This window comes from Xenia sp. Carnegie-2017, unplaced genomic scaffold (genome assembly GCF_021976095.1).
Source record: "Xenia sp. Carnegie-2017 unplaced genomic scaffold, XeniaSp_v1 HiC_scaffold_3, whole genome shotgun sequence".
NCBI lineage: Eukaryota > Metazoa > Cnidaria > Anthozoa > Malacalcyonacea > Xeniidae > Xenia > Xenia sp. Carnegie-2017.
This window is the reverse complement of record NW_025813493.1, coordinates 10943921-10954706: the sequence shown is the minus strand read 5'-3', so window position 1 is coordinate 10954706 and position 10786 is coordinate 10943921. Positions and strand designations below refer to the sequence as shown.

Sequence of the window (10786 nt, the reverse complement as noted above, 5' to 3'; positions counted from 1 at the left end):
CAAGCTTTGCATTTGCAGAGAGTTAGTGACTTTAAACAGAATATTGTAAAACGAAATGTCAACAAATATTTTAATTTTCAAAATAGTATTATTGTAGCATATTGAACAAAATTTTGTCAACTGTTCTCATTTTATTTTGTTATGCTGGTGCTGCCTAATTGTTTGCTGGCACTAATTGTTATTCTGCTTACAACTCACCGATTATCTAAAATATAGTTTTAACCACAAATGCTATACCTTATTTTGAACCATTTTCCTTGCCATACAAGCTTCGTCATTAGTATAGTTTAAGCTTATAACTCTATTTCATTTTCCTACAAACCTACTATTTATTTTATCAATTTAAGTGTTTTGCCTTATAACGACCTCATACTGATGCAAATGTCGTAAAGCTTTCGTAAACAGGACTTTCGGCAATTTAGTTAGGGCTTCTATCATCATTATAGTTTAGTGTGGTTTTACCGATAGCAATAGCTCGTTGGATACATGCTGCTTATATTTGATCGGCATAGGAGGTTTTGTTTTGAATAATAATATACTCATAATATCTATTAATAACCTAATATCACATTGACGAGTCACAAACTATAATGACAACAAAACAAATTATAAACACTTAGACACCAACATTTTTCCTTCTCAAACAACCATGTGATGTATGAACCCGACAAAATACTGAGATTTTTCATTTCTTGACTGAGTTGACTTTGGCGATGATTACTGTAAGAATTTTAAAACGTCATTTAAAACCAGCACGAACAAAGGACTTACCTTGACGATCATAAACATGCCAGTTATCAACAATAATTCTATAGCTACTTCGTGATCTTTTTTCGTAACCACGGAGTCACATGAGACTAGTGGCAATAACTGTTAATTTTAATTAAGTAGGCCTGGTCCTTCTTTGATATTGTAACAGTCAAGACAATACATTTTAATCTATACGTTTGTTGTGGCAAGCACAATTCAATGACAGTTTTGACAAAAGCCAAGCTTTGCATTTGCAGAGAGTTAGTGACTTTAAACAGGATCTTGTAATACGAAATGTCAACAAATATTTTAATTTTCAAAACTATAATTGTGTAGCATGTTGAACAAAATTTTGTCAACTGTTCTCATTTTATTTTGTTATGCTGGTGATGCCTAATTGTTTGCTGGCACTAATTGTTATTCTGCTTACAACTCACCGAATATCTAAAATATAGTTTTAACCACACAATGCTATACCTTATTTTGAACCATTTTCCTTGCCATACAAGCTTCGTCAATAGTATAGTTTAAGCCTTATAACTCTATTTCATTTTCCTACAAACCTACTATTTATTTATCAATTTAAGTGTTTTGCCTTATAACGACCTCATACTGATGCAAATGTCGTAAAGCTTTCGTAAACAGGACTTTCGGCAATTTAGTTAAGGCTTCTATTATCATTATAGTTTAGTGTGGTTTTACCGATAGCAATAGCGCGTTGGATACATGCTGCTAATTTTGATCGGCATAGGAGGTTTTGTTATGAATAATAATATACTCATAATATCTATTAATAACCTAATATAACATTGACGAGTCACAAACTAAAGTGACAACAAAACAAATTAGAAACACTTAGACATCAACATTTTCCCTTCTCAAACAACCATATGATGTATGAACCCGACAAAATACTGAGATTTTTCTTTTCTTGACTGAGTTGACATTGGCGATGACTACTGTAAGAATTTTAAAACGTCATTTAAAACCAGCACGAACAAAGGACTTACCTTGACGATCATAAACATGCCAGTTATCAACAATAATTCTATAGCTACTTCGTGATCTTTTTCGTAACCACGGAGTCACATGAGACTAGTGGCAATAACTGTTAATTTTAATTAAGTAGGCCTGGTCCTTCTTTGATATTGTAACAGTCAAGACAATACATTTTAATCTATACGTTTGTTGTGGCAAGCATAATTCAATGACAGTTTTGACGAAAGCCAAGCTTTGCATTTGCAGAGAGTTAGTGACTTTAAACAGAATATTGTAAAACGAAATGTCAACAAATATTTTAATTTTCAAAATATATTATTGTGTAGCATATTGAACAAAATTTTTGTCAACTGTTCTCATTTTATTTTGTTATGCTGGTGCTGCCTAATTGTTTGCTGGCACTAATTGTTATTCTGCTTACAACTCACCGATTATCTAAAATATAGTTTTAACCATAAAATGCTATACCTTATTTTGAACCATTTTCCTTGCCATACAAGCTTCGTCATTAGTATAGTTAAAGGCTTATAACTCTATTTCATTTTCCTACAAACCTACTATTTATCTTATCAATTTAAGTGTTTTGCCTTATAACGACCTCATACTGATGCAAATGTCGTAAAGCTTTCGTAAACAGGACTTTCGGCAATTTAGTTAGGGCTTCTATTATCATTATAGTTTAGTGTGGTTTTACCGATAGGAATAGCTCGTTGGATACATGCTGATTATTTTTGATTGGCATAGGAGGTTTTGCTTGAATAATAATATACTCATAATATCTATTAATAACCTAATATCACATTGACGAGTCACAAACTATAATGACAACAAAACAAATTATAAACACTTAGACACCAACATTTTTCCTTCTCAAACAACCATGTGATGTATGAACCCGACAAAATACTGAGATTTTTCATTTCCTGACTGAGTTGACTTTGGCGATGATTACTGTACGAATTTTAAAACGTCATTCAAAACCAGCACGAACAAAGGACTTACCTTGACCATCATAAACATGCCAGTTATCAACAATAATTCTATAGCTACTTCGTGATCTTTTTTCGTAACCACGGAGTCACATGAGACTAGTGGCAATAACTGTTAATTTTAATTAAGTAGGCCTGGTCCTTCTTTGATATTGTAACAGTCAAGACAATACATTTTAATCTATACGTTTGTTGTGGAAGCACAATTCAATGACAGTTTTGACAAAAGCCAAGCTTTGCATTTGCAGAGAGTTAGTGACTTTAAACAGAATATTGTAAAACGAAATGTCAACAAATATTTTAATTTTCAAAATAGTATTATTGTGTAGCATATTGAACAAAATTTTGTCAACTGTTCTCATTTTATTTTGTTATGCTGGTGCTGCCTAATTGTTTGCTGGCACTAATTGTTATTCTGCTTACAACTCACCGATTATCTAAAATATAGTTTTAACCATAAAATGCTATACCTTATTTTGAACCATTTTCCTTGCCATACAAGCTTCGTCATTAGTATAGTTAAAGGCTTATAACTCTATTTCATTTTCCTACAAACCTACTATTTATCTTATCAATTTAAGTGTTTTGCCTTATAACGACCTCATACTGATGCAAATGTCGTAAAGCTTTCGTAAACAGGACTTTCGGCAATTTAGTTAGGGCTTCTATTATCATTATAGTTTAGTGTGGTTTTACCGATAGGAATAGCTCGTTGGATACATGCTGATTATTTTTGATTGGCATAGGAGGTTTTGCTTGAATAATAATATACTCATAATATCTATTAATAACCTAATATCACATTGACGAGTCACAAACTATAATGACAACAAAACAAATTATAAACACTTAGACACCAACATTTTTCCTTCTCAAACAACCATGTGATGTATGAACCCGACAAAATACTGAGATTTTTCATTTCCTGACTGAGTTGACTTTGGCGATGATTACTGTACGAATTTTAAAACGTCATTCAAAACCAGCACGAACAAAGGACTTACCTTGACCATCATAAACATGCCAGTTATCAACAATAATTCTATAGCTACTTCGTGATCTTTTTTCGTAACCACGGAGTCACATGAGACTAGTGGCAATAACTGTTAATTTTAATTAAGTAGGCCTGGTCCTTCTTTGATATTGTAACAGTCAAGACAATACATTTTAATCTATACGTTTGTTGCGGAAGCACAATTCAATGACAGTTTTGACAAAAGCCAAGCTTTGCATTTGCAGAGAGTTAGTGACTTTAAACAGAATATTGTAAAACGAAATGTCAACAAATATTTTAATTTTCAAAATAGTATTATTGTGTAGCATATTGAACAAAATTTTGTCAACTGTTCTCATTTTATTTTGTTATGCTGGTGCTGCCTAATTGTTTGCTGGCACTAATTGTTATTCTGCTTACAACTCACCTATTATCTAAAATATAGTTTTAACCATAAAATGCTATACCTTATTTTGAACCATTTTCCTTGCCATACAAGCTTCGTCATTAGTATAGTTAAAGGCTTATAACTCTATTTCATTTTCCTACAAACCTACTATTTATCTTATCAATTTAAGTGTTTTGCCTTATAACGACCTCATACTGATGCAAATGTCGTAAAGCTTTCGTAAACAGGACTTTCGGCAATTTAGTTAGGGCTTCTATTATCATTATAGTTTAGTGTGGTTTTACCGATAGGAATAGCTCGTTGGATACATGCTGATTATTTTTGATCGGCATAGGAGGTTTTGCTTGAATAATAATATACTCATAATATCTATTAATAACCTAATATCACATTGACGAGTCACGAACTATAATGACAACAAAACAAATTATAAACACTTAGACACCAACATTTTTCCTTCTCAAACAACCATGTGATGTATGAACCCGACAAAATACTGAGATTTTTCATTTCTTGACTGAGTTGACTTTGGCGATGATTACTGTACGAATTTTAAAACGTCATTCAAAACCAGCACGAACAAAGGACTTACCTTGACCATCATAAACATGCCAGTTATCAACAATAATTCTATAGCTACTTCGTGATCTTTTTTCGTAACCACGGAGTCACATGAGACTAGTGGCAATAACTGTTAATTTTAATTAAGTAGGCCTGGTCCTTCTTTGATATTGTAACAGTCAAGACAATACATTTTAATCTATACGTTTGTTGCGGAAGCACAATTCAATGACAGTTTTGACAAAGCCAAGCTTTGCATTTGCAGAGAGTTAGTGACTTTAAACAGGATCTTGTAAAACGAAATGTCAACAAATATTTTAATTTTCAAAATAGTATTATTGTGTAGCATATTGAACAAAATTTTGTCAACTGTTCTCATTTTATTTTGTTATGCTGGTGCTGCCTAATTGTTTGCTGGCACTAATTGTTATTCTGCTTACAACTCACCGATTATCTAAAATATAGTTTTAACCATAAATGCTATACCTTATTTTGAACCATTTTCCTTGCCATACAAGCTTCGTCATTAGTATAGTTAAGGCTTATAACTCTATTTCATTTTCCTACAAACCTACTATTTATCTTATCAATTTAAGTGTTTTGCCTTATAACGACCTCATACTGATGCAAATGTCGTAAAGCTTTCGTAAACAGGACTTTCGGCAATTTAGTTAGGGCTTCTATTATCATTATAGTTTAGTGTGGTTTTACCGATAGGAATAGCTCGTTGGATACATGCTGATTATTTTTGATTGGCATAGGAGGTTTTGCTTGAATAATAATATACTCATAATATCTATTAATAACCTAATATCACATTGACGAGTCACAAACTATAATGACAACAAAACAAATTATAAACACTTAGACACCAACATTTTCCTTCTCAAACAACCATGTGATGTATGAACCCGACAAAATACTGAGATTTTTCATTTCTTGACTGAGTTGACTTTGGCGATGATTACTGTACGAATTTTAAAACGTCATTCAAAACCAGCACGAACAAAGGACTTACCTTGACCATCATAAACATGCCAGTTATCAACAATAATTCTATAGCTACTTCGTGATCTTTTTTCGTAACCACGGAGTCACATGAGACTAGTGGCAATAACTGTTAATTTTAATTAAGTAGGCCTGGTCCTTCTTTGATATTGTAACAGTCAAGAGAATACATTTTAATCTATACGTTTGTTGCGGAAGGCACAATTCAATGACAGTTTTGACAAAAGCCAAGCTTTGCATTTGCAGAGAGTTAGTGACTTTAAACAGAATATTGTAAAACGAAATGTCAACAAATATTTTAATTTTCAAAATAGTATTATTGTGTAGCATATTGAACAAAATTTTTGTCAACTGTTCTCATTTTATTTTGTTATGCTGGTGCTGCCTAATTGTTTGCTGGCACTAATTGTTATTCTGCTTACAACTCACCTATTATCTAAAATATAGTTTTAACCATAAAATGCTATACCTTATTTTGAACCATTTTCCTTGCCATACAAGCTTCGTCATTAGTATAGTTAAAGGCTTATAACTCTATTTCATTTTCCTACAAACCTACTATTTATCTTATCAATTTAAGTGTTTTGCCTTATAACGACCTCATACTGATGCAAATGTCGTAAAGCTTTCGTAAACAGGACTTTCGGCAATTTAGTTAGGGCTTCTATTATCATTATAGTTTAGTGTGGTTTTACCGATAGGAATAGCTCGTTGGATACATGCTGATTATTTTGATCGGCATAGGAGGTTTTGCTTGAATAATAATATACTCATAATATCTATTAATAACCTAATATCACATTGACGAGTCACAAACTATAATGACAACAAAACAAATTATAAACACTTAGACACCAACATTTTTCCTTCTCAAACAACCATGTGATGTATGAACCCGACAAAATACTGAGATTTTTCTTTTCTTGACTGAGTTGACTTTGGCGATGATTACTGTAAGAATTTTAAAACGTCATTCAAAACCAGCACGAACAAAGGACTTACCTTGACGATCATAAACATGCCAGTTATCAACAATAATTCTATAGCTACTTCGTGATCTTTTTCGTAACCACGGAGTCACATGAGACTAGTGGCAATAACTGTTAATTTTAATTAAGTAGGCCTGGTCCTTCTTTGATATTGTAACAGTCAAGACAATACATTTTAATCTATACGTTTGTTGCGGAAGCACAATTCAATGACAGTTTTGACAAAGCCAAGCTTTGCATTTGCAGAGAGTTAGTGACTTTAAACAGGATATTGTAAAACGAAATGTCAACAAATATTTTAATTTTCAAAATAGTATTATTGTGTAGCATATTGAACAAAATTTTTGTCAACTGTTCTCATTTTATTTTGTTATGCTGGTGCTGCCTAATTGTTTGCTGGCACTAATTGTTATTCTGCTTACAACTCACCGATTATCTAAAATATAGTTTTAACCACAAAATGCTATACCTTATTTTGAACCATTTTCCTTGCCATACAAGCTTCGTCATTAGTATAGTTAAGGCTTATAACTCTATTTCATTTTCCTACAAACCTATTATTTATCTTATCAATTTAAGTGTTTTGCCTTATAACGACCTCATACTGATGCAAATGTCGTAAAGCTTTCGTAAACAGGACTTTCGGCAATTTAGTTAGGGCTTCTATTATCATTATAGTTTAGTGTGGTTTTACCGATAGCAATAGCTCGTTGGATACATGCTGATTATTTTGATCGGCATAGGAGGTTTTGTTTGAATAATAATATACTCATAATATCTATTAATAACCTAATATCACATTGACGAGTCACGAACTATAATGACAACAAAACAAATTATAAACACTTAGACACCAACATTTTTCCTTCTCAAACAACCATGTGATGTATGAACCCGACAAAATACTAAGATTTTTCATTTCTGACTGAGTTGACTTTGGCGATGATTACTGTAACAATTTTAAAACGTCATTCAAAACCAGCACGAACAAAGGACTTACCTTTACGATCATAAACATGCCAGTTCTCAACAATAATTCTATAGCTACTTCGTGATCTTTTTTCGTAACCACGGAGTCACAAGGGACTAGTGGCAATAACTGTTAATTTTAATTAAGTAGGCCTGGTCCTTCTTTGATATTGTAACAGTCAAGACAATACATTTTAATCTATACGTTTGTTGCGGAAGCACAATTCAATGACAGTTTTGACAAAAGCCAAGCTTTGCATTTGCAGAGAGTTAGTGACTTTAAACAGGATCTTGTAAAACGAAATGTCAACAAATATTTTAATTTTCAAAATATATTATTGTGTAGCATATTGAACAAAATTTTTGTCAACTGTTCTCATTTTATTTTGTTATGCTGGTGCTGCCTCATTGTTTGCTGGCACTAATTGTTATTCTGCTTACAACTCACCGAATATCTAAAATATAGTTTTAACCACACAATGCTATACCTTATTTTGAACCATTTTCCTTGCCATACAAGCTTCGTCATTAGTATAGTTTAAGGCTTATAACTATATTTTTTTTCCTACAAACCTATTATTTATCTTATCAATTTAGTGTTTTGCCTTATAACCACCTCATACTGATGCAAATGTCATAAAGCTTTCGTAAACAGGACTTTCGGCAATTTAGTTAGGGCTTCTATTATCATTATAGTTTAGTGTGGTTTTACCGATAGCAATAGCTCGTTGGATACATGCTGCTTATTTTTGATCGGCATAGGAGGTTTTGTTTGAATAATAATATACTCATAATATCTATTAATAACCTAATATCACATTGACGAGTCACGAACTATAATGACAACAAAACAAATTATAAACACTTAGACACCAACATTTTCCTTCTCAAACAACCATGTGATGTATGAACCCGACAAAATACTGAGATTTTTCATTTCTTGACTGAGTTGACTTTGGCGATGATTACTGTACGAATTTTAAAACGTCATTCAAAACCAGCACGAACAAAGGACTTACCTTGACGATCATAAACATGCCAGTTATCAACAATAATTCTATAGCTACTTCGTGATCTTTTTTCGTAACCACGGAGTCACATGAGACTAGTGGCAATAACTGTTAATTTTAATTAAGTAGGCCTGGTCCTTCTTTGATATTGTAACAGTCAAGACAATACATTTTAATCTATACGTTTGTTGTGGCAAGCACAATTCAATGACAGTTTTGACAAAAGCCAAGCTTTGCATTTGCAGAGAGTTAGTGACTTTAAACAGGATCTTGTAATACGAAATGTCAACAAATATTTTAATTTTCAAAACTATCATTGTGTAGCATATTGAACAAAATTTTTGTCAACTGTTCTCATTTTATTTTGTTATGCTGGTGCTGCCTAATTGTTTGCTGGCACAAATTGTTATTCTGCTAACAACTCACAAACTATCTAAAATGTAGTTTTTATGATATAATGATAGATGCTGCGATAAGATTCGGCAAAAAAATACGCGCGACGTTGCTCTTAAGATGACTCACGATCAAGTATAGAACATCCTGAAAAAAATTGGGCGGAAATCGTTTTGTCTGCCGCCTTATTAGATTTTTCTTGCATAAAAGATTTGTGTGTATAATAATGTAAACTTTGTAAAATACGTCACGATGGTTGATTATAAATAGTCTGTGCTAAGCTTGTCCCAATTATATCATACATATTATAGACGAAGCAGACATCTGTTGACATTTAAAAAAAAATGAGTGGCCTAACCGTTGTAACAGCTCCTGCACTCACAAGAGTGTATACTGATGTTGATACTGGTGCAGATATGGATCTCTCCGTTTTTCAGGCAGCTTTGTTTCAAATTCCTTACGGTTTTTTTATAATTGGTCAAGCAGCTGTTGGTCATACTAGTGCCAAAAATCCAGCAACATCTTCTATAATATTGGTAAAGCCATCGAAACCTGAAATGGTGGCCGAACCCGTACATTTTGAGGAAGTATGGAACGATAAAGGTACGGGCGGTAGTGAACATTGCTCGTTTTGGAGAGTTGTTCCTCCAAAAGATTATGTTGCACTTGGTGATCTGGTTACCAAAGGCTACGACCCACCAACGAGTGCACTAAGATCAAAGTATGCCTGCATTAAAAAAGAATTTGTTGTTCAGGGCGTAATGGATCCTTCTCCCATATGGAAAGACAAAGGTTCAGGAGCAGACGGTGATGGCTCATTATGGCAAGTTCATGGTGAAGGTCTTGGAGGCTTTTTCAAAGTTCAAAGTGGTTATTCAATGCCATCTTTTGTTGTTTACGTTCTCCCTGCTACAGTTGAAGAAAAAAGAAAAAGCTAAGCAAATTATTCTTGGAACGTTTTACTTTATTAACTTCTTACAGTAGAACATTTTACTAGTAATTTTGTTTGACTGTTATGCATGTGAAATTTCATTTAAAACCTTTTGTGCAATGTTTTCTGGAAGCCGTTATATATTTCAGGCATGATTATCTTTCTTTTTTAATTAATAAAGTTTGCCAGTTAATCATCTAAAATAATGAAATATTGTGTAGTCAAAACTTCACGAATCTCTTTGTAATCACTTTTTGGTGTGCAGTATAAACTGAGCTCATACAGCTACTCAATAAATGCAGCATATTACAGTTTTTTAGCATTAAAACATGCACCCAGCTATTACACATGTAGGGCACGTAGCATATTTTTGATCTCAACAAGAACAGTCTATTTCTCTTAAACTGCGTCTCTCTCCCATTATTTTTCCTGAAACATTAATATTTTTATACGTATCGTAACAAGTTTTCAATTTTTTCCGTTTTAAGAATACATAGGTAATTGATAATTCTGTCGTTTTGGTCGTAAATAAAGTTTATTTTATGTAACTTTCCTGAAAAAAAATGATTAGAAGGTATCAAAATTGATCTCAAACTTGCAACTTTGTATTGAAATTGAAGAAAACCAATCACACATGCGTATGAATCAAAATTCTTTGAAGAACTCTTGACCAGCTTTTATCTTCAAGGATAATATCGATATTATTTGCAAGAAAGTATCGTCAGGTGTATTGGCTCTTAAACGGCTAAACGAATTTTTTGTTAAGCAAATCTTCCTTTCTGCT

The 10786-nt window shown here is 32.7% G+C and overlaps 1 protein-coding gene across 3 annotated transcripts; it reads left to right on the top strand.

Moving 5' to 3' along the window:
- The first annotated feature begins 473 nt into the window (after positions 1 to 473).
- LOC124454591 lies at positions 474 to 10550 on the top strand. Of its 3 annotated transcripts, none has more exons than XM_047005365.1 (2): positions 474 to 515; positions 9383 to 10550. In XM_047005365.1, the coding sequence occupies exon 2, from the start codon at positions 9416 to 9418 to the stop codon at positions 10007 to 10009; it is 594 nt and encodes a 197-aa protein (XP_046861321.1). In that variant the 5' UTR covers positions 474 to 515; positions 9383 to 9415; the 3' UTR covers positions 10010 to 10550. The 3 variants fall into 3 exon arrangements, with proteins under 3 accessions (XP_046861321.1, XP_046861322.1, XP_046861320.1); XM_047005366.1 differs by lacking the exon at positions 474 to 515 and adding an exon at positions 6442 to 6457; XM_047005364.1 differs by lacking the exon at positions 474 to 515 and adding an exon at positions 8356 to 8433.
- The last annotated feature ends 236 nt before the right edge of the window (positions 10551 to 10786 follow it).

What these genes read in the sequence shown, in the direction of transcription:
- LOC124454591 (XM_047005365.1), top strand. Translation starts at nt 9,416, where the DNA reads ATGAGTGGCCTAACCGTTGTAACAGCTCCTGCACTCACAAGAGTGTAT.